This window comes from Rhineura floridana, chromosome 14, assembly GCF_030035675.1.
Source record: "Rhineura floridana isolate rRhiFlo1 chromosome 14, rRhiFlo1.hap2, whole genome shotgun sequence".
NCBI lineage: Eukaryota > Metazoa > Chordata > Lepidosauria > Squamata > Rhineuridae > Rhineura > Rhineura floridana.
The window spans coordinates 34,017,903-34,042,427 of NC_084493.1; the positions used below are offsets into that span (position 1 = coordinate 34,017,903).

The 24,525-nt window shown below is 43.2% G+C and overlaps 2 protein-coding genes and 1 pseudogene across 5 annotated transcripts in view; 2 read left to right on the forward strand and 1 right to left on the reverse strand.

The window, feature by feature from the left end:
• MCEE (methylmalonyl-CoA epimerase) lies at nucleotides 1-23,777 on the reverse strand. Of its 3 annotated transcripts, XM_061595496.1 has the most exons (4): nucleotides 23,635-23,777; nucleotides 22,886-23,166; nucleotides 3,065-3,408; nucleotides 1-984 (listed from the first exon to the last, which is right to left on the reverse strand). In XM_061595496.1, exons 2-4 carry the CDS (start codon nucleotides 22,914-22,916, stop codon nucleotides 832-834), a joined length of 528 nt encoding a protein of 175 aa, XP_061451480.1. In that variant the 5' UTR covers nucleotides 22,917-23,166; nucleotides 23,635-23,777; the 3' UTR covers nucleotides 1-831. The 3 variants fall into 3 exon arrangements, with proteins under 3 accessions (XP_061451480.1, XP_061451479.1, XP_061451478.1); XM_061595495.1 differs by lacking the exon at nucleotides 23,635-23,777 and having other exon boundaries at nucleotides 22,886-23,277; XM_061595494.1 differs by lacking the exons at nucleotides 22,886-23,166; nucleotides 23,635-23,777 and adding an exon at nucleotides 7,338-7,517.
• MPHOSPH10 (M-phase phosphoprotein 10) overlaps nucleotides 23,700-24,525 on the forward strand; it is a 13,204-nt gene continuing 12,378 nt past the window's right edge. For both annotated transcript variants that reach the window (XM_061595492.1, XM_061595493.1), the window contains exon 1: nucleotides 23,700-23,912. In XM_061595492.1, the coding sequence (XP_061451476.1) occupies nucleotides 23,812-23,912 (101 nt within the window). In that variant the 5' untranslated portion in view covers nucleotides 23,700-23,811. The remainder of the gene's footprint in view (nucleotides 23,913-24,525) is intronic.
• Nucleotides 24,305-24,420, forward strand: LOC133370089 (5S ribosomal RNA; annotated as a pseudogene).

Sequence of the window (24,525 nt, forward strand, 5' to 3'; positions counted from 1 at the left end):
AAACAAACAAAATCAACATTTTTTTAATTACTTATCAGTAATAATGTAAAAGCATATAAACTACTATACATTATGCAGGTGGTACTGACAATCAAGTGACATTAAATATTGGTAATCAAAAGATGTCCAAATTCCTCTTTTACACATATGTATATTTTTTAAGACCAACAAAATGGCAGGTTGTAGATAAAGGGCTTATTGACAATTGTTATAGAGGGAAGGGGGAGGAAGAGTTGCTTAGCAATAATGGGGACCTGTACAAGACCACAAGCATCTTATTATTGAGTGAACCAATCAAAGGGATTCTCAGAGAGTCCTTAGAATGATGAATACAGAAAACAAGATGATTCCTTGCTGGCTATTTTCTTAAGGGAATACTGGAGTGATTACTAAAAAAAACCATACTCCTCTCCTTGGCATCATTTCTCGCTCACAGATGGAGTGATGGGGGATGACCTAGAAATCTACTAAATGGATGCAAAATTATGCCCAGGAGCTGTGAGGCAATGGGAAAAAATACCTTTATATGCACCCAGCTTACTGTGCAAAGGAATTCTAAGCCAGCCAAAAGCAAAATTTATTTTAGTGAAGTTCAAATGACCAAAATGCACCTTCCCAGATCTAGACAAATATATATATAATTAATGGTAATTCAAGATTTACATTTTCCTTCTTATGGGAAATGACATCATCGTTAATGCTCCTCATTTAAAAAAAAAAACTTCCAACAAGTAAATCAGATGATGTAATTTTTGAACACAGAAAATGCTCCCCACCCCACCCCCATAAGTATGGGCATTAATTTATTGTTCCCACCATTAAGTTCACAGCTTAAGCTTGCTCAAGTTCCACCAGGACTCCGTTGCAGTCCTTAGGATGGAGAAAAACCACCAGCTTCCCATGGGCACCTATTTGGGGCTTTTCGCTCAATACACGAACCTTCTTCTTCTTCAGTTCGGCAATGGCGTCTTCAATACTGTCCACCTTAAAAAGGAGAAAAGTGCATCTGAAGAGGTTCATTGGAGCATTTTTCACGATATGGAAGAAACAAGACTGATGGTGAACATCAAAACCAAATTGGATGAACACAAAAGATCCAAGGGTTGAAAAACACTTTGTGCTTTAAAAAATAGGAGCACACAAATAGCCCTGCTGCATCAGACCTGTTTAGTCCACCCTGCTGTCTCCCACAGTTGCAAACTAGGAAGCAGGCATGAGAGCAACAGCATCTCTCACCTGAGATCCCCAGCAACTGGTGCTCAGAGAAGCAGAATTAGGCTATGGCCACACTAGTCCCTTCAAAAGCAGCCTGAATGGTTTTTCTGGCTGCATTCTGAAGCAATTCTGCCCTCAGCTGGACCTCCCTTCCCCACTGCTGACTTCAGGCCTTTCAGGACAACCCACAGCAAAGTATTAGGCCAACTGCTATCTCTGCCTGAGCCTGCTGCAAAATGTTTCCATTGGCCGCACCTGGAGGGCAAGTGGTTGATCTACCAATCAGTTGCAAAATCTGCTTGAAGCTAAATTTTTAAAAAATGCACTCAAGATTTTCCAACCAGGGTTTCAGAGTAAAAAGGGGAGGAGTTTGACTACGGTCATGTGTCAAAGAGAGGTGGAGGCACACTGGAACCAGCCCAACAATAAGCGTGTCTCTACCCATAGCAGATAGCCATCATAACAAGTAGCCATTGACAGCTTTATTATCCTCCATGAATTTGTCTATAATCCCATTTTAAAGCCATCCAAGTTGCTGCCCATCAGTGAATTCCATTGTTTAACTATATGCTGAGTTGAGAAGTACTTCCTTTTGTCTGACCTAAATCTCCCATCATTCAGATTTGTTGGATCACCCCTGTGGCTTCTAGTCTTATGAGGAAAGGAGAAAGAGGATAGTGATGTTTTTCTCCCTCTGTTTTATACGCTTCTATTATGTCACTCCTTTACTCACTTTTTTTCTGATTTGTAACCTTTCCACATAGGAGAGTTGCTCCAGCCCCCTAATCATTTTGTTTGCCCTTTTATTTCACATGCACAAAAAATTGTGTGTGTGTGTGTGTGTGTATGCCGTCGGGAGTCATGTGCTCCCAGCAGGGTCACCCATGGCGGTAAGGTCAAGGGAGAGGATCCAGACAAAGAACGAGCCAAGAAAGTCCTCAACAGCAGAACAGGCGGAGGATAACAATGTGTACGTTACAACGGCTGTGAAGGTGGATGAAGGCTGCAGCAGATAAAGGACTTCCAATCATCATGGTACCCATGCCATTGGATCAAAGCCTTTTTCTGTCAAGATTGCGTGTTGATCATTGTGCGCCCATCTCCCCACATAAAACAAATTCACGCACAGGCCTCTTCCAACCAAATTATCTTGGAAGACAATCTTACTTGGTCACGAGTGATCGCCAGCCAATATAGATAGATAGATAGATAGATAGATAGATAGATAGATAGATAGATAGATAGATAGATAGATAGATAGATAGATAGATAGACAGATAGATAGATATAAATTTATTTATTAAACAAATTTCTACATCATTCAAAAATACATGTGGTCATTAATTGGTATGCTTTGATATTGTTTAATTCATCATTTTACATAAGTCTATAATTATCCTAAATAAATATATAATTCCATATTATAACTACATTTCAATTATTATTTTATTGAATTAATAAGCTGAATTCTTATAATAATTAATATATTATACACATAATTTATAATTTATAGCAGCAGATAGTTTAACCCTAAATCCTTTATGCCTCCCTCCCTTTTAATATATGCCATAATTGGTTCCATTTCTTTAATAATTTTGTAAGGCTACAGCAGCGCAGTCAGATTTATAACCTCGAAAAAGTAGTTATTGTTTTTATGAGCTTTTCAAAACTTACCTTAATGAAGGCTAGGAACTTGACCACTTAAAGGAAAGTTAAGAAATCAGAATGAAAACCTAGGGATTCTCAGGATGTCAAATGCATTGTCTTACTATGATGTAAAGCATGCGGTTTTTCAACATGATTAAAAAAAAAAAGCTTCCAAATTAAAAAGAAACCAGGGTGGAAATACCTCGATGCAGATATGGTGCATTCCTCCTGCCTTGTTTTTCTGCAGAAAACCAGCGATTGGGCTTTTCTCCCCCAGTGGGTGCAGAAGCTCCAGCTTTGTGTTGCCCAGGTCCACAAAGACTGTGCAGACCCCATGCTCAGGAAGGGGAACCATTTCACTCACTTGAGCACCTAACACGTCCCTGTACAAAGATGTGGCTTCTTCCAAACTGGGCACCGCAATCGCCACGTGGTTGAGCCGACCGAGTTTCCACAAAGACCGGGGAGTCTTCTGGACCAAGGAAGCAGACCTGGACAAAGTTCGCACTGGAACAGCAGCTGTGTTTTGCAACACACAGAGAAGTCCTGAGAAAGGGGGGGGGAACTGATTAAAAACCCCTTCACATTAAGCAACAAACTCACGTCTTTCCCCCTTTTCAATGGCATTCCCCCACCTTATACAATTAAGAGATTATGGCTGCATTCAGACATGGGGTTTATTGCATTAATTTTACTGGTTAATTTCTACTGTCCCAATTTCTAACGTTCATTTTAGACTACAGTATGGAACTGTGGCTTTTTGATCAATATACCACTACATCACATTAAATTTCAATCATTCCCACCAGTGGGTATGGTGTGACACAACAACGGATGTCTTCAGACATGTTGCTACCCTTTCTGCACATGTGCGCTTCTGTTCCGCCATGTTTCACAGCACCCTATGCCAAAATATCACCCAAAATTTCATTATGCGAGCAGTGGGGGTGTCATCCATGAAAACTGCATGAAACCTACAATGTAAAACTCCCGCAATATTCCAGGTTTCCAGGATCTGCAAACAATTAGCACAAAAACGAGTGCTAAACTTCCGCCAGATTCCGCTAGATTTCCCGAAGTTGATTTTACATCATGTGAAAGATCAATCACATAAAACACAAATATCAACATTAAGAAATGTCGGGAAGATGGAATAAGGTTCCTACATTGCAGAGGCAGGGAACCTTTTTCACCCCAAGGGCCACATTTCCTTCTGGGCAACATTCCGAGGGCCACATGCCAGTGGTGGGACAAAAAAGCATGCAGAGCGATGAATGTAAAGTTTGTACAGTAGGCTAGTCTCTACTACACACTTGCTCAGACCCATCTTCCATCAAGACACGCACAAGGCACATTTCACACTAGGGGTGTCAAGCAGGGCCAGTGAGGAGTGTGGCCAAGGGGGAGGGGGTATGGCCTGGAGAGAGTTCCAACGAGGGCCAGATAGAGGCTTGGAGGGCCACATTTGGTCCCTGGACCCGAAGTTCCCCACCCCTGCTGTATTGCAGTTGTGTGCCACACACAGACATGGAAATAAAATACCAGCAGAGCCTGAAGTGTCTCCCTGGCATCAGTCCAGGAGTCTTTCAACCCCACTTCCCTTGGGATCAAATCCCTGTGCACAGCCGTGAAACCTGCTTGACCGTGGGGCTGCCCTTGAAGACAGTCAAGAAGCTTCAAATGGCCCAGAATTCAGCCCCCCAGGTTTTATTATTATTGTTGTTGTTTGTTATGGTTATTACATTTGTACACCGCCCCATAGCTGAAGCTCTCTGGGCGGTTTACAACAATTAAAAACATTAAAAACAAATATACAAATTTAAAAACACTTTAAAAAAAATAAAAAAAATATGCTAAAATGCCTGGGAGAATTTTAGGCAGCCTCAGACCATATTTTGCTTATATCAGGTTCACTGGCTACTACTTTGTTTCCGTGCTCAATTCAAGGTGCTAGTTTGAACCAGGCCTTTGATGATTTTTGTTCAAATCCCCTTGGTGTCAGAGGTGTTCACGGGGGGCACAGGCCCTTTGGTATTATTAAGACAATTCCTTCCATGAAGTTGTCTTTATTCTGTTGCATAATTGCTTTTATGTAGGTTTTATTAGGCATTATTTCTTGTGAGCCACATCAAATGTATTACATACAGCAGTGACAGGGAACCTGTGGCCCTCCAGAGATTCTTGGACTCCAACTTCCATCAGCTCCAGCTAGCATGGCCAATGGTTAGGGATGATGGAAGCTGTAATCCAGCAAATAATGCATGTGAAGTGCTTTGAATGTTAAAAGTATTAAATGTTAAATACTATTATGATGATATACAGGAAATATATTTATCATTATTATTAATATATAATGGAAAGATATTTATTAAGGTTTTTTCAGTTTGTTAAACTGAAGGAACTGCCTGCATGAATGTGACATTAGGCAAGCTTGAAGAGAATTCCGTCAGATCTTTGGAGACTCCATGTACCAAAGTCGGAGATTCCCAAGGGTCGTACACCAGCCTAACCCTTTACAGGAGAAAACCCTTGGCATTTATTTCCCCAGCTGTGAAGCATGCTGCAAAACCTCTGATGTTTTCACGTTTCCCAATGTGTTAGACTGTGAACATGAATAGGCTTCTGCATTTTTCCATCTCCAAATTACGTATGACACTGCACTCTTATGCCACTTCCTAAATCTTCTTATTGCCAGAAATGAAGCCGCAGCGCCTTCCCTGATTCATGTTGAGCTATGGGGAAACGTCAAAGGTCAGAGCTGTTCCTCAGCTTCTCCAAAAAACTTACAGGATTGTTGTGATCTTAAAACCTGAGCTGGGAAAAGTTACTTTTTTTGAACTACAACTCCCATCAGCCCCAGCTAGCATGGCCACTGGATTGGGCTGATGGGAGTTGCAGTTCAAAAAAGTAACTTTTCCAGGCTCTGCTTAGAATGAATTCAGCCAAGTGTCACTCTGCCTTCAGACTGGGTGACAACCACGTGGCAAGGTCCACGTGGACAACAGGTCCCACCCACAGGCTTCCTGTACCCAAATGGACCTGAAGTGATGTGGAAAGAAACAGCACAGGTAACTCTGCAAGCTGTCAATGCGAACTGGACAGGAATGAAAATGAGGTTCTTAATGAGAGGCTATAATGTGTTTTCATAATGAGAAGACATGATTCACTAGAAAAGACCATAATGCTGGAAAAACAGAAGGGAGTAGAAAAAGAGGAAGGCCAAACAAGAGATGGATTGATCCCATAAAGGAAGCCACAGACCTGAACTTACAAGATCTGAACAGGGTGGTTCATGACAGATGCTCTTGGAGGTCACTGATTCATAGGGTCGCCATAAGTCGTAATCGACTTGAAGGCACATAACAACAACAGCAACATAATGTGTTTTGGAGGAAAATATTTTAAATACATCACAGCAGAAGACCAGAGAATACACTTCAGTTTAGAAATGATCTGAGCATAATAATACCAAAGAGAAATCAACTGAACATTAGTCTCAGAGAAGGGATGAATATAAGGAACAGTATATGAAAGCAATAGAAAACAAAAAAAATATGAATATGCAACTTAGCTTTAAAATGAAACTCCATGCAGAAGAACAATATGCAACTTAACTATTATTCACTAACAGGCAAAAAACCTTGCGGTTTAAGAACGTACCTATAGCCAACAGATATTGCTATCAAACTTTAAAAAGCAGGGAAATTGGGCAGCTATAGTGAATGCACAAGGAGAGCAGGATACCTGACCTCCTCTCTGAGATGGACTGCCCTACAAATTTGTCAAAATGCAAACACAATTTGGGTTGGTCTTTCACATTTCCTGTGTAGCTTGGAAGGATTTGGTAACATGTGCCCAATTTCCCTGGTCCAAACATAAAGAAAAGAGATTCAGCATTTTGGTATTTTTTTCTCTTTCTTTGTAGGATCCAGAAGAATCCAGATGAAGTGAGAGTTGGAAAAAATAAAATAGTGAAGCATAAACTTCACCTTGGAATAAGCCAAAAAACCAAATAACAAGAAAATATATATAAAAACTACAGAATTGTTGTAGTTGCAAAATTACTAAATTGTTTATGAGCCAAATCTTCAGCTGCAAATTTAGAGAAGAATGGCCACAAATGGGCTCCTGCTGGGAGGAAGAGTGGGATATAAATCAAATAATAAATAAATACAGTAAATAAACAGCTCCAAAACTGAAGAAGAGAAAAGTTCAACACCAGAAATCCCTTCTTCTCTGAAGGGGAAAAGTCAAACTGGGCTCCAGAGGCCACAGAACAAGCAAAATATCTATTTGTAAAACGTGAAGCTAAATAAACATAAAACGAAGCCAAGGAGAAGTGAGCTCTGGCGCTTCTTGATCCTTCACTTATACCCCAAATTTTCTGCATTTCAATTTGCCTTTCTCTCTCATCCCACTTTTTCTCACCAAACTTCAGTTCTCTATTTGTAAAGGACAAGTCATGTGACAAACACCTGCAGAAACAGTTTTCCATTTTTTTGATGTCATCCCAAGCCTTATAAGGATACAGGAAGACCGACAAAGGTCAACCCAGTGCTGCTAGCTGCATGGAGTAAAAAATCTTGTTTTCTTCTTCACACCGGTGCATCGCCTTAGCTTGACTAAAGCCTTGTCAGCATTTCTGCTTCTCACACTCCAGACAGAAAGATATTTCCACCCTCAAGACAAACATCCAGGCCTCTTTCAGTCATAAGCAAGAGTCTCTTGACCAGAGTTTTTCTTTCATTCCACTCGTTTTTGGGGTGTTCACCTTCACCATACACACAGTTTTGAGCTCAGTAACAAAGAACAAATCTTATAAGTGGCTTCCTGCTTACAGAGTCATTGTGAAGACTACTGAGAAAATGTACATGTAGTGCGTAAACACTTCTATCTCTGTAGTTTCCCACTATATAAATATTATTATAATGTTTTCAGTTTGGCGGGATGCGGAGGGAGGTGACTAATGCAGAGGATATGAAGTTTACAATGTTTTAAAATGCAGAAAGAGATATCCTTCTCCCTCTCTCATAAGACTACAACTCAAGGTCATCCAGTGAAACAAATGGGTGATACCATAGCCCCCAGCTGCAGAGTCCTGCAACACCTGAGGAAGATTCAGAAGAGGACAAGACAGGGCTGCTCCACCCAAGGGAGAGCCTTTGGTACCTTTTCTCCCTCCCTGATGAAGGAAGTGGCCTCCTCCATCATCCTTGCGCTCAGCAGACGAGCCCACAACAGCACCTCCAGTTCACACAGTCAGCTCCTCCTGCAAGGCAGGACCAACCAAAAATCAGGACTTCTCAGCCTGCATAAGGCGTGAGGTGGTCACCTCTCTCAGCTGAGGCAACATCCTTCCGTAGCCGCAGTAGTAAGGCTCCAGCTAGCAGGCACTGTCCACTGTTCTGTATTCCCTGAACTCTGTTTGAGATACTTGATCTGATTTTTCCTGCCTTGATCCAACTTGGAGTCTCCATCTGACCTGACTGCATCCACTGTGAGCCTCAAGCCTCCACACGGCAGAAAAGGCAAGAGATTCAAGGATAGGCAACGACTTCTTCAAACAACAAAAATTAAATTTATGGAACCCACAGCTACATGAGTTAATTCACGGCCACTGCCTCTGCAAAGGAATTGAACCGGTTCATGGAGGAGACACTATGATGGCAGCAATACCCTGGTCAAAAATCCAGTTTCTGCACCTCATTGTTTGGAAATGACAGTCAGGATGGGAATATTCTCCATATTGGTGAAGTTCTCTTTCCTGTTATCACTTTAAGAGATAAACTAGACAAACTGGAACAGGTTCAGACGAGGGCAACAAGAATTTAATTTAATTTAATTTATTGGATTTCTTAGTCGCCCATCTGGCTGGCCATCCAGCCACTCTGGGTGACATACAATATGAACAAAATGACACAGAATGACACACCAATACAATAACATTAAAATCTAAAAGCGATAATGATAAAATCTAGCCCACCCCAAAGGCCTGCCTGAAGAGCCAGGTTTTCACGGCCTGGCGGAAACTCGTTGTAGAGAGGGCCTGGCGGAGATAATTTGGAAGGGAGTTCCATAGGGTGGGGGCCACAATTGAAAACAAAGCCCTATGAGGAGAGACGAAAAGAACTGGGCATGTTTAGCCTTGAGAAGAGAAGACTGAGGGGAGATATGATAGCACTCTTCAAGTACTTGAAAGGTTGCCACATAGAGGACGGCCAGGATCTCTTCTCGATCGTCGCAGAGTGCAGGACACAGAATAATAGGCTCATGTTGCAGGAAGCCAGATTTCGACTGGACACCAGGAAAAACTTCCTAACTGTTAGAGCCATACGACAATGGAACCAATTACTAGAGAGGTAGTGGGCTCTCCAACACTGGAGGCATTCAAGACTAGGCAAGCTGGACAGGTACCTGTCAGGTATGCTTTAATTTGGATTCCTGCATTGAGCAGAGGTTTGGACTGAATGGCCTTATAAGCCCCTTTCAACTCTATGATTCTGTGATTCTATGAACTGGAGATCAGGCAAGCACAAACTATGGGGTGCTTTCATCAGTACCCAGGCATTCCCTGACCCTTAATACCAGCTCGTATAATAACAAATAATTAGGACTCCACCCATTCCAGCACTGAATCCTTGTCCTAGGCACCCCAAATGAAGCAGACTCTGGCTCCTTAACTTACTTAGCACAATGGTCCCTCTTGCCCCAGATCTTAAGTAAAGCTCATCAAAGAGGAGAAAAAGATCTGAGAGAGGAAAAGGTACGCTGGGATGTGGAGATTGGTGATCTGGTACAAAATAGTACAAAACAGGCAAACTGTCTACTCCAAATAAGTATTTGGAATTAAAACTTCAAAAAGAAAGAGGGCTAGCATCAACTACTGTACCTAGAATGTGTTGGCATGCAGTTTATTCTTTGTTTTTCGCTGAGTTTCTTCCCCATGAGTTCCCCTGCGTCCCATTCTCAAAGCATGCTGAAAGCTTTCTCAATTAATGCTGGAAGATGCAGTACTCATTAGTTTCCCCAAGGGTAGTCACACACAATTAGTTCCCCACACACACACACACAGCACACACACTCCCAGCCATTGTGATTAGAAATGTAAGGCGAAATAATTCCCCTCCTTATATCCAGGAAGCTGGGCAGAACACAGGACGCAACAGGGTGCAGGAGCACATTGGAACAGATGGTGCAATTGTGAAGAACATGCACGCACACACACAAGTGGAAATCTTGCCCTAATGGCAGAGTAGAGTTGGCTATCCATTGGAAAGGCCTAACTTGGCCTGCAGTGTAAGAATAGCATCTGCCAACCCCCTCTTCCCCTTTTCAGATGAGGGCTGCATTCACACCATACATTTGAAGCAGTATCATACCACTCTACACATGGCTTCCCCCAAAGAATCCTGGGAACTGTAGTTTGTCCAGGTCCTGAGACCAGGTTTTAGGAGAGCCCAGTTGCCCTCACAGAGCTACAGTTCCAGAGTGGTTTAACAATCAATCCCTCTTTCCAGGGAACTCTGGGAACTGCAGCTCTGAGGGGCTTTCTAGCATCCTTCATGAACTACAGTTCCCAGGATTCTTTGGAGGAAGCCATGATTGTTTAAAGTTGCATAATAGTGCTTTCAATGTATGGTGTGAATGTGGCTGACATCTGAAAATATACTTTGTACAACTTTTTCTAAATGAGGCTGCAATTCTATGCCCACCTACCTGGGAGTAAGCTCCTCTGAAATCAATATGACTGACTTTTGACCAGACAAACGCATATGGGAAGCCCAGAAGCAGGACGTGAGTGCAACAGCACTCTTGCCATTTGCAATTCTCAGCGACTGGTGTTCAGACGCTTAGTGCCTCTGACAGTGGAAGTAGAACACAGCCATCATGACTAGTAGCCATTCAGTTTTAACTGCAGTGATGCATCTTACATCAAAATAGAGAGGGACCACACCTTATGGCAAAAAAGAGAGGGACCACAGCTCAATGGTGGAGCGTTTGCTTTGCACGCAGAAGATCACAGTTTCAATCCCCTGAAGCATTTCCAGTTAAAAAAGGATCAAGCAGCAGGTGATGTGAAAGAGCTCTGCTAGAGGCTTGGAAGAGCTGCTGTCAGGTAGCCAATGCTAGGCTAGATAGACAAACAATCTAACCCGGCAGGTCTGTTTTTTTCTTTTTAAAACTACTTCATATATACAGTGATAATGTCAGAACTGGTTGAGACTAAACAGGAAAGCAGTATTGGGCCTTTGGTGCAGATGCTTCAGAGGTTCTCAGACTGTGGTCCATGGACCACCAGTGGTCTGCAAGCTCCATTCAGATGGTCCAAGGAAAGGTAGCAGAATGGTCAAGGGTGTATATATATAGCCCTGCACCTGATTTATTTTTACTAATGGTGGAAATTGATGCTGTTTTGACCAGGGCTGGATTATCTAACAGATTATAAAAAAATGGAAATGGACTGCCTTCAAGTCGATTCCGACTTATGGTGACCCTAAGAATAGTTTTTTTATGGTAAGCGGTATTCAGAGGTGGTTTACCATTGCCTTCCTCTGAAGCTGAGAGGCGGTGACTGGCCCAAGGTCACCCAGGGAGCTTCATGGCTGTGTGAGGATTCGAACCCTGGTCTCTCAGGTTGTAGTCCAACACTCTAACCACTACACCACACTGGCTCTCAATAGATTATCGAACTGGCACATAATTTTCATATTAGAGTACTGATACAGTCTACTAATTTTCTGTAAAAATGTGCCATTTAAAGGGGCCTTTCTCAGTGGCTGGCCTATGCTCTCTGATTTTCATAATCAGGTGCTGACCTGGCCAATGAGGCTAGCACTGAAGAAAAAAATGTCATTAAAAGATGAGTCATGTATGCAATCTGGTCCAAAGACCTAGCTTAGCAATAAGGTAATAGTGTGCTGCTTATTTGCTTACACACATACAGTATTTTATTTTAATTGTATTGGTTTGCTGCATTGCTGTTTGCCATCCTGGGCGATAATAAATAAGTAAAATAAAATAAAAGAATATAAAATGGCAAGCCCTTCAGTGTTCCTCTGCATGTCTATAGTACAGGCACATTTACGAAGCATAAATTCCTATGCACAGGTCTGGTTCCCCACTTCTAACAGGGATGTGATAGAGCGGTAAGAGCTCTTTTGCAACACCACAATTTAAATGATCAACAGGAAAGACATAGAGACCAGAGTTCTGAGATTGGGAAGCATGCAGAGACAGCAAAGGGACATGTCAGAGGTTTATACATTGGTGTGGAGAGTCAAACTTCCCTCTCTCCATTTTTTTTAAGAACGGAACTTGAGGCAATTCAGCAGTGGATTCAAGCCAGGTAAGCAGAGCCAGCCCCAGGTGTTGGCACAACAGGCAGCAACTGAGGCCCACTCTCCGCTGGGGCCCCCCTGCCGATCTCAGGAGGCCCCTGGTCCTCCTTGCTTGAGTGAAGCAAAGAGACAGAATGGGAACTTTGGCAAGCTTGTGCTCTCTCGGTGGGAGAGAGAATAATTATAATGAAATAATAAATTTAATTTATGTGTCGCCTATCTGGCCAATGGCCACTCTTGGGCCCAGGAGGACAGGCAAGGAAATGGGCAGCGTCACCTGCGGCCAGGGAGTGAATAATATACAACATTATAAACTATATTATAGCCTACATTGTATTTTAAAATCATGTTTTATAAATTAACTATAATTTAGTATTTATCAGTGAATGACTATATCATAAATTATATTTCATGTTTCACGCTTACTATTGTATTAACTATAAATTAGTATTATCAGTAAATAATTGTATTATATATTCTTTTATAAATTGATCTTAGCATTATGGGTGCTACCCACTGTTAAACAACGTTTCCAGCTGGATGGTTTTTGGTTTTTAGGTTTCTACCTTCGGTGTTTATTTGTGCTGTTTGATCTACCTTCAGCTGTTTTTTGTATTATTTTTAATCCTATTGTTAAAGTTGTTTTTATTGTATGATTGTTAATTGCCTTGAAACTTATGTGAAAGGAGATAATAACAACAACAAAACTTGGCACAACTGAGTTACAGAACTCTCTGCCGCAACATTTGGCCATGGTCATTAGCTTTTGTTGTTGTTATGTGCCTTCAAGTCAATTACGACTTATGGCGACCCTATGAATCAGCGACCTCCAAGAGCATCTCTCATGAGCCACCCTGTTCAGATCTTGTAAGTTCAGGTCTGTGGCTTCCTTTATGGAGTCAATCCATCTCTTCTTTGGCCTTCCTCTTTTTCAACTCCCTTCTGTTTTTCCCAGCATTATTGCCTTTTCCAGTGAATCAGGTCTTCTCATGATGTGTCCAAAGTATGATAACCTCAGTTTCATCATTTTAGCTTCTAGTGATAGCTGTGGTTTAATTTGTTCTAACACCCAATTATTTGTCTTTTTTGCAGTCCATGGTATCCGCAAAGCTCTTTAAAAAGGATGCAACATTTTCAATGAGAAGAGACCTATAATTGCAGAATGGAGCCTCCATATATAGAGACAATATACCTTTGAATGCCAGATGCAGAGAACAAGCAACAGGGGAAATAGACCACAGTTATGAGCTTCCCCAAGGCTTCTGTCTAGCCATTATTTGGCAACAGAAAGCTGGTCTAAGATGGGCCTTGGTTTGATCCGGTCTGAATCCTTACATACCTGTTACTTCTGCAAGGAATGGTGGTGTGAAGCTACAAAGACTGAGGTTTGGTGCACCACAGTTCAAGAAAAGAGTCTCAGAGATCTGAAAGGATTCAGAGATCTACATAGTTGAGAAAGGATGTAGAAGGCAGATCCTGCAACAATGGCGTGAAGGAACTGAGCATGTTTACCTTCAAAGCATTACAAAATATTTATACAGCATAACAATGGTGGCATGCACCAGATCCACCAACGTAGATGGATGCCATCTAAACACCTCACTTCACTGTGGACTGGCTCCGAGGTCCTAACCAGCACATCACGCTGCTGGGCTCAGTATAATTCTGTCCCTTCTCATCGTGTTTTTGAAAGCTTAAATTTACGGATTAAGGATGAACACAATGCATTTAATTCAAAAAGGCTAAGTGCACTGCACAAATGCGCACTCACACACACTCACACACACACACACGAAAGAATATTTAGAAATCTTATTTGGGCCAAAACAACTTTTCCACAGCGATCTGGCGTCCTTCCAAAAATTCACCAGCTGTGTAGATAACAACTGTAGATGATTAATCACCAAACATTACATTGGAATAGATACTGGGTGTGAAATCTGCCAAAAGAGGAGACTTTGAACAATCCTCTATTTATTACTCCTGCTCCAAAATCCTGGCTTCTGAGAAAACTCTGCAGTGTTATAACATTTCAATTTCTTCTGCAGAATGTAAAGGTTTTTAAAAAGAACATCTCCCCAAAACCCAGCAACCAGATACCTATGCTCCAGGCATGAAAGAACTGTTGCACCTGCTGTTCAAATGCATGTGTGTGTGTGGTGCAACAGATGTTACTTTGGCTGCAATCCTAAAAACACTTACATGTGAGTAAGCCCCATTGTACACATTGAGACTTATTTCCAAGTGAAGATACACAGGATCATGCTGTTAAGCAATATGGAAAAAGCTACATCCAAGGGGTGGACAATAGGATACATTCAGACAATTTGGAAAACTTCGTGGCCCCATGATTTATGCCATGATGTGCAAAAGTCAACACAAAATTTGCTGAAAATCACTTTGATTATAAATATGAGGCAATTTTTTTTACTTACATACTTACTAACAACAAAATTTATATACTAAACGGTTTACAAGAGACATTAAAATTATTAATAAAAACAGTTAAAACAAGTAATTCAAAACTTTAAAAAGGCAATAAAAACAGCAGCAAATATCTAGTGCACATTTATGGATTGATTGATTGATTGATTGATTGCACTGCTATACTGCCCCATAGCCAAAGCTCTCTGGGTGGTTTACAGCAATCAAAAACATTAAAACAAATATACAATTTAAAACACATATTTTAAAAACAATTTAAAACACAATTTTAAAATTTAAAACAATATAAAAACAATTTAAAACACATGCTAAAATGCCTGGGAGAAGAGGAAAGTCTTGACCTGGCGCTGAAGAGATAACAGTGTTGGCGCCAGGCGCACCTCGTCAAATATATCATTCCATAATTTGGGGGCCACCACTGAGGCGGCCCTCTCCCTTGTTGCCACCCTCCGAGCTTCCCTTGGAGTAGGAACCCAGAGGAGGGCCTTTGATCTTGAACGTAGTGTACGGGTGGGTTCGTATCGGGAGAGGCGTTCCATCAGGTATTGTGGTCCCAAGCCGTGTAAGGCTTTATAGGTCAAAACCAGCACCTTGAATTGAGCTCGGAAACATACAGGCAGCCAATGCAAGCGGGCCACAATCGGTTTTATATGTTCGGACCGTGTGGTCCGTTACCAATCTGGCTGCTGCATTTTGCACAAGCTGCAGTTTCCGAACGGTCTTCAAAGGCAGCCCCACATAGAGTGCATTGCAGTAATCTAATTTGGAGGTTACCAGAGCATGGACAACTGAAGCCAGGTTATCCCTGTCCAGATAGGGACGTAGTTGGGCCACCAACCGAAGTTGGTAGAAGGCACTCCATGCCACAGAGGCTACCTGAGCCTCAAGTGACAGAGATGATTCTAGGAGAACCCCCAAGCTACGAACCTGCTCCTTCAGGGGGAATGCAACCCCATCCAGTACAGGTTGGGCATCCACCATCTGGTCAGAAGAACCACCCACTAGCAGCATCTCAGTCTTGTCTGGATTGAGCCTCATGAGGTCGTAAAGAAAAGCCTGAGTGTTTGTGTGCATTTTTGTGTGAAATTAAACTAGAGGAAAATCCGGGCAAGGTTTCTAGAGGTCAAGAAGAGATGATCTATCATGATCTCAGGAGGGTTCCTGAACATTAGAACTTATATAGAAGGGAGAATTCCATCAGACGCAGCTTTAGTAGGGTAGCATTGCATTGGTGGGAAACGATTACCTGGTGGAATTCTCTCTTCTATGCAACTCTTGAAACAGGGATCACCTACCTCCTATGGAGCCCATGATACGTCTCAGCAAGTATCCCCTCAAAAACCCACAATATATGATATATGTTTGCTTTTCCTGCTCAGTTCCTGTTTGTTCTGGCTCACTCTCTCCTACATGGAGCACCCCCCTTAAACACACCCACATTTCATTGGATGCCCATCCTCCGTGAGAAGGTATGGTGGAGCTGCCCTTTTCCCCACTGATCGGTTGGCATGCCCACACCATTTTGTGGTCCTGTCTCTTTTCTCTTCTTTTAGATGTGGCCATCATTTTTGTGATAAGCCACACCCCACAGCAGCCATTTGTGACTGGGGCCCACAGCACTTTCTCAAAACTCCAAATGTGCCCATGGGCACACAAAAAAGTTTGGCGACCCGTCTTAAAGTACAGGAGACTACACTACTCAGCACAGGTGGCACCTGAGACTGTGGTACCAGCAGGGTCAGGAGCTGTCAGCACAGGGCAGAACAAGGGAAAGGAGGAAAGGTCAAGCACAGCAGGAGTCAAATGCAGCTGGTTTCTCAGCACAGCTGAGGGAATGGGCCTGCTTGCCTTCTTTCCCTCTGCTAGAACGGCTGCTGCTAGATGACAGCTGAGGGAGGAACCTGCTGGAGAAGCTCTACAGTCCCATCTGTCCTTCGTCTTCTGTTTCAGAACTATTGTTATCACTCAGATGCAAACAGCAGTGTAGTGGCAAATTCTGAAGTGATGGGTCCCTTCATGATAGTCACAACCATAACCCTCCCTCCTCTCCCCTTTTTCTGCTGCTGGGTTGAGAATAAGATCCTTGTTAATGCCTTCTGCCACAGCAACAGACATCCCTAGGAGCTAATAAGCATGAAAGGAGAAAGTGTTAGCTATTGAAGAGAGTCTTCTCAGTGGCTGCCTCACCTCATAGAATAGTAGAGTTGGAAGGGGCCTATAAGGCCATCAAGTCCAACCCCCTGCGAAATGCAGGAATCCAAATCAAAGCATTCCCGACAGACGGCTGTCCAGCTGCCTCTTGAATGCCTCCAGTGTCGGAGAGCCCACTACCTCTCTAGGTCATTGGCTCCACTGTCATACTGCTTTAACAGTTAGGAAGTTTTCCCTGATGTCCAGTCAAAATCTGGCTTCCTGCAACTTGAGCCCATTATTCCGTGTCCTGCACTCTACGACGATCGAGAAGAGATCCCACCCTCCTCTATGTGACAACCTTTCATGTACTTGAAGAGTGCTATCATATCTCCCCTCAGTCTTCTCTTCCCCAGGCTAAACATGCCCAGTTCTTTCAGTCTCTCCTCATAGGGCTTTGTTTCCAGTCCCCTGATCATCCGCATTGCCCTCCTCTGAATCTGTTCCAGTCTGTCTGCATCCTTCTTGAAGTGCAGAGACCAGAACTGAACACAGTACTCAAGATGAGCCCTAACCAGTGCTGAATAGAGGGTCCAATCAGTAAAAAAGGACAAGGAAGCATGTTAGCAGACTCTTCTTAGTGACTAACACACTCTCCTTTCATGCTGCTTGGCTCATAGGATGCTGGAGGTGCTGGGACCCTGCTCCCCCAAAAGTTAGGGGTCTAAGACCTCCTGAGACCTGGGACAAATACACCCCTGCATGCAAACTTATGCAAGTCTAATGAGTTAACTAACAGTCTACAATTTGTGTGATTAATTGATTGAGATGTCTTTAATCACATAAAACAGTTCTAGTTCATAAGTAAGAGAGGATCTCTGCAAGACCTTGAACAGTTATTCCAGGACAAACGGTGTCTGGCCCATTTATAGCAGGAAAATTAAAACAAGAACTCCGAGCCATCAACATGCAAAGTCTTCCTAAATAAAAATATTTCCTATCTGCTGGCAACACACTTACAAACATACACACGCAATGAAACTAAACCGGACTCAACCAAGTTCATGGAGTTGAGGCCACCACTGGGAAAAGTTTCACAGATCTCTCCTAGAGCAGTGGGCACCCACTTGAAAACTGATGAGGGTCTTGGCAGACCACTTGATTATTTTTTGCCTGTTGTAGCAAATAAAATACCCTGTGCTGGCTGGTGTATGATTTTTATTGCATTTGTATAGCTTATTTCTCTTATATGTTGCATTTTATTGTATTCCATAGAATTCAGCGTGTAATCCAGGGAAGACCATAGCTCAGTAGTAGAGCATCTGCTTGGCATGAAGAAAGGGCCTGGTTCAATGGCCAGCATCTCCTGGTAGGGCTGGGAAAACCCCTTCTCTGAAACCCTGGAGAGCCACTGCCAGTCAGTGCAGACAATATTGAGCTGGATGAGCCAATGGTCTGACTCAGTGTAAAGTAGCTTCCTATGTTTAATATAAGACAGAAAATAAGCAATAAAAATGCAGTTAAAAATCAATATGAACATTTAAATGCAGACAAACTGGAACAGGTTCAGAGGAAGGCAATGAGGATGATCAGGGGAGTGGAAACCAAGCCCTGTGAGGAGAGACTGAAAGAACTGGGCATGTTTAGCCTGGAAAAGAGAAGACTGGGGGGAGATATGATAGCACTCTTCAAGTACATGAAAGGTTGTCACTTAGAGGAGGGCTGGGATCTCTTCTCAATCATCCCAGAGCGCAGGACATGGAATAATGGGCTCAAGTTGCAGGAAGCCAGATTTTGACTGAACATCAGGAAAAACTTCCTAACTGTTAGAGCCATATGACAATGGAACCAATTACCTAGAGAGGCAGTGGGCTCTCTGAGACTGGAGGCATTCAAGAGGCAGCTGGACAGCCATCTGTCAGGGATGCTTTAAGCTGGATTCCTGCATTGAACAGGGGGTTGGACTTGATGGCCTTATAGGCCTCTTCCTACTCTACTATTCTATGACTCTAATACAATGGATGTTCTGTCACCCATCTTCATCCGTGCTAGATACCCTGTGCTAGATGCTGTATGATTTTTTAATTGCATTTTTATAGTTTCTTAGTTCTCTTATATGTTGCATTTTATCAAATTCCATGCAGGGGATTTGGGAGAAGGCAGTCCAGCAGGCAGGGATGGGGACACTGTGGCCCTCCAGCGGTTGTTCTACATGAACTCCCATTAGTTCCAGTCAGCATGACCAATGGTGAGGGATGATGGGAGCTGTAGTCCAGCAACATTTGGAGGGTCACAGGTTCCCCCATCCCTGCTGTAAAGTATAAAGGGCCTCAACTTTGGGCTTGAAAAGGGAAGAGGTGAGAAGAATTCTGCCAGATTAGATTTAAGGTACATCCAGGCCTAAGGCGAGGGCAGCTATGAGAGAACTAGAAAAGGTCCTCAAATGCAAAGATGTATCATTGAACACTAAAGTCAGGATCATTCAGACAACAGAAGATTTATGTAACTTTAAAGTTGACAATGAGGACATTGAACTTGTCAAGGATTATCAATACCTTGGCACAGTCATTAACCAAAATAGAGACAATAGTCAAGAAATCAGAAGAAGGCTAGGACTGGGGAAGGCAGCTGTGAGAGAACTAGAAAAGGTCCTCAAATGCAAAGATGTATCACTGAACACTAAAGTCAGGATCATTCAGACCATGGTATTCCTGATCTCTATGTATGGATGTGAAAGTTAGACAGCGAAAAAAGTGGGTAAGGGAAAAATCAACTCATTTGAAATGTGGTGTTGGAGGAGAGCTTTGCACATACCATGGACTGCAAAAAAGACAAATAATTGGGTGTTAGAACAAATTAAACCAGAACTATCACTAGAAGCTAAAATGATGAAACTAAGGTTATCATACTTTGGACACACGATGAGAAGACATGATTCACTAGCAAAAACAATAATGCTGGGAAAAACAGAAGGGAGTAGAAAAAGAGGAAGGCCAAACAAGAGATGGATTGATTCCATAAAGGAAGCCACAGACGTCACCTGAACTTACAAGCTCTGAACAGGGTGGTTCGTGACAGATGCTCTTGGAGGTTGCTGATTCATAGGGTCGCCACAAGTCGTAGTCGACTTGAAGGCACATAACAACAACACATCCAGCCCAGCATCCTGTCCCCTGCAGTGGCCAACCTGATGCCTCCAGGACGCCCCAGGCAGGCTGTGAAGACAATAGCTCCCATCCTGGCCGCTGCTCCCCAGCAATTTCCATTTAGCTATCATGATTTGTAGCCACTGACTGATTTCTCCCCCTTCATGAGCTTGCCTAATCCCAGAGAGCCAGCTGTATTCGTCTCTGGCAGCAAAAACTATCAAAGAATCTTGTGACACCTTAAAGACTAACAAATGCAAAAGTGTGGCTATTTAGCATATGGTTAGGACCCTGCCCAGACTGGGTTGTTTTTTGTTTGTTTGTGTCTTTGGGTTTTTTTGTGGGTATAGGCTGCAACATGTAATTGCTGCAACAATAATGCATTTGTGATGGATTGTTACTAGGCTGTCCGCACATCCTTCCCCTTTATCCAGTCTTCTGCAATGCTTCGCAGATGTTATTGCATTATTGCCGTCCAAAGGGGCACTCTTGAACTACAGCACAACAAAAGTGATACAAAAAAACCCCCAGAACATTTGTGGTATAAAAAGCTACAGGATTCCAGTAGGAAGATATGAGACGTGCACTGATTGGAAACAAAGCAGTATGTCTGCTCTGAAACAGAGTACAAGCAGTATTGAAAGTTGAACCACCCCAATACCTTCATAAGCACAAATAATGATGAATGCACAATGAGAAGCATGTCTGGAGGGGCTCCTAAGCTCTAATTATCACTGGCTGTAATTTTCACCTTTCATTCCCATTTAACTCCCACCTTACAATTTTCTCCTTTGTATACCTACCAACTAAAATTTCACTTCATGTAGTAGGCTTGAGTCCACAACTCATGCCATAATAAATGTCTTTATGGCAGGGTTAGTGAATAAGGTATCCTCCAAGTGCTGCTGGACTGGTGCAAATGGGAGTTTTAGTCCAGCAACATTTGGAGGGCACCACGTTGGCACCTCCTGCTTTAAATCTTGGAATTGTTGTTGATCACAAGTTTGAATATGACCCAACAGTCTGATGTGGCTGCAAAAAAGGCAAATGCTATATTAGGCTGCATTAACAGAAGTATTGTTTCCAAATCAGGTGAAGTACTAGTTCCCCTCTATTTAGCACTGGCTAGGCCTCATCTTGTGTACTGTGTCCAGTTCTGGACAACACACTTCAGGAAGGATGCAGACAAACAGGAACGGGTTAAGAGGAGGGCAACAAGGATGATCAGGGGACTGGAAACAAAGCCCTATGAGGAGAGACTGAAATAACTGGGCATGTTTAGCCTTGAGAAGAGAACAGTGAGGGGAGATATGATAGCCCTCTTCAAGTACTTGAAAGGTTCTCACACAGAGGAGGGCCGGGATCTGAATGAATCCGAATGAATCTTTATTTTTACCCCGCCCTTTTTCCAAAACTGGAACTCAGGGCAGCTTACAAATAAAAACTACACATAGGTAAAAAAAATACAAAAATATACAATTAAAATAGAATTAAATTATTTGTGACATTAAAATCATGAAACATACACTTAACATACTAAGACAATTTAAAACATTAAGAATAGGACCATAGAACAATACAACAGACCTTATGAGGCCCTATCTTAAAACATCTTCTAGACCAAAAGCCTGTCAGAATAAAAAAGTCTTTGCCTGCCGACAGAAGGATAGCAAGGAAGGGGCCATTCGTGCTTCCCTAGGAAGAGAGTTCCAGAACCTGGGGGCAGCCACCGAGAAGGCCCTATCTCACGTCCCCACCAATCGCGCTTGCGAAGGTGTTGGGACTGAGAGAAGGGCCTCTCCTGAGGATCTCAACACCCGGGCAGGCTCATATGGGGAGATACGGTCTGACAAATAGTCTGGACCTAGGCCATATAGAGCTTTATAGGTCAAAACCAGCACTTTGAATTGTGACCGGAAACAAACTGGCAGTTCTCTTCTTGATCATCCCAGAGTTCAGGACATGGAATAATAGCCTCAAGTTACAGGAAGCAAGATTTCAAATGAACATCAGGAAAAACTTCCTAACTGTAAGAGCAGTATGACAATGGAACTAATGACCTAGGGAGGTGGTGGGCTCTCCAACACTGGAGGCCTTCAAGAGGCAGCTGGACAGCCATCTGTCGGGGATGCTTTAATTTGCATTCTTGCAATGAGCAGGGGGTTGGACTTGATGGCCTCATAGGCTGCTTCCAACTCCACTATTCTATGATTCTGAGATTCTTTGATTTGGTCTGATCCCCTATTCAAAGCATTTAAGATAGAAGCCATCACTACATCTTGTGACAGCAAATTCCATAAGTTAACTATGCACTGTGAGAAGTTCTTTCCTTTTGTTTGTTTGCCCTGAATTTTTATTATTATATTACATCTATATTCTACCTTTCCTCCAAGGAACTCAAGGTGGCATACATAGTTCACTCCCTTTCCATTTTATCCTCATAACAACCCTGTGAGGTATGCTATGCCAAGTGACTGTGACTAGCCCAAAGTCACCCAGTAAGCATCATGGAGAGTGAAGATTTGAACCCTGGTTTCCCGGGTCCTAGTCCGTCACTCTAACCTAGTATGCCACATTATCTGTAGGAGTAAACCATAATCTACCTGTCACAGTTAGCCATAGATAGTTAAATGGAGCCTCCATGTATAGGGGCAGTCTACCTCTGAATGCTAAAATGAGGGACAAGGGGAAGCAAACACGTCCTCGCTGCATCGCTTCTGCCGCGGCCATACTGGAAACGGGATGTGGGACCAGGTGGACTCTTGGCCTGACCCCACGGGACACATCTTGTGTTCTCCACCAGGGGGAAAGGGACAAATCAAGACATGCAATGCAAAGCGTCTCTTCAGGTGTCTTCACTGGCCCCCTCCTCTGCCCCATCAAGGCGTGCAAAGGGGCTGTCAACCTCTGAGCGCCGCCACTTGGCCGCAGTCGAGCTCCCCCACCGAACTTGGGAACACATACCTGAGGCCAGCGTCCGTATGGGGGCCGCCATCTTTAAACCTGGCACTGCCAGACGAGCAACTCTATGCAGGGTCCGCTTCCTTGAAGCAAGAGTGAGGCGAGGAGAGCACTGGCAACAGCAACTCAGCAGGCCCAAACAAGAAAAGCGAAGCAGCGATTGCAAAAAAAACGCGACAGACAGCTTTCCTCGTTGTTTGCCTGGAGAGCAGCAGGAAGGGACCTCCGCTCGGTCCTAGCGCGAGACTTTTCTCTTATGTCTATTCCAAAATATGCCTATTTGACTTAAAAGCGGGGAGGGAGAAGAAAGATTCAGGTTCTGTCAGAAGCTCTCAAGCAAGGCCTGAAAACAACATCCCTCCCCAGTGCGTCGCCAGTATCTGGTCTTTTTTTAAAAAACAAGAAGCATAAAGAATCAAACCTTACTGCAAGGTGGGCTCTCCCTGGCCAATGGAAGCCGCTCCGGCTTCTGAGCCTTAGGCCCTACTCAGGTGCTTTTTTCATGTGGAGAATAGGCTTATGAATGAACCTCCATCTAAAAAGTCAGTCTACCTCTGATTATTATTGTTTATTAAATTTATATCCCTCTCCCTCCCAGCAAAACGTCTTTTAAAAATAAGAAAAACAAAACATCTTTTTTAAAAAGTTAGGAATCTTTAAAAGCATACTTAAAAACATATTAAAAGCCATTCCAACACAGATGCAGACTGGGATAAGGTCTCTACTTAAAAGGAAACCCAGGGAAGTCCTACATCTAAGCCGCAGCCTCCCACTCATACGATCCATCTCCCGCGGAACCTTTTTGTTGTCCAGGATGAGGCGGAACCTTTCGCTACGGAGCCCGTTTTGCCGGACGGAGCAGGTTGGATGTGGGACGAGGGCGGCCGGGCCGCCTCCGCGAGCACGCGAAGCGAAGAAGAAGCGGCGGCATGGCGGACCACGCGGCATTCGCGCTGCCTTCGGGAGGCAGGCTGGGCGCCTGCTTGGAGACGTTGGGCACCGCTAGGGCCCAGCCCGAGCGGTTCCTCAGGTAAAGCGGGCGTGTGTGTGTCTGTCTACACGTACCTATTACTTTTTTAAATGAGTGTTATCCTCTCCTCCTCCACACTCGCAAATGAAATCTACACTCTGAGTGATTCCCAGTGTTTGGCACCCTCAGAGTAGACCCACTGAAGCCAGTGGAGTTAAGCCCATTGATTTCAGTGGGTTTACTCTGAACATGACTAACCCTGGATATCGCCCTGGGTGTGTCTGTGGTATAATAATAATAATAAATTTTTCAGGGATGGGGAAGCTGTGGTCATCCGTTACTACAACTCCCACCATCCCTGACCCTTGGCACTGCTAATAGGAGCTTTGGATCTTGGAAGGATGGTGTTAATTATGAAAAACCATGTATTTATCACAGCGACTAACAAAAGAGACTACGGCCATACTATGAACATGCCCAATCTCATCTGATCTCGAAAGCTAAGCAGGGTCAGGCCTGGTTAGTACCTCGATGGGAGACCGCCTGGGAATACTGGGTGCTGTAGGCTTAGAGGAAAGCAATGGTAAACCACCTCTGAATACCCCTTACCATGAAAACCTTATCGATATATCCAAAAAAGATTCATAGGGTCGCCATAAATTGTAATCGACTT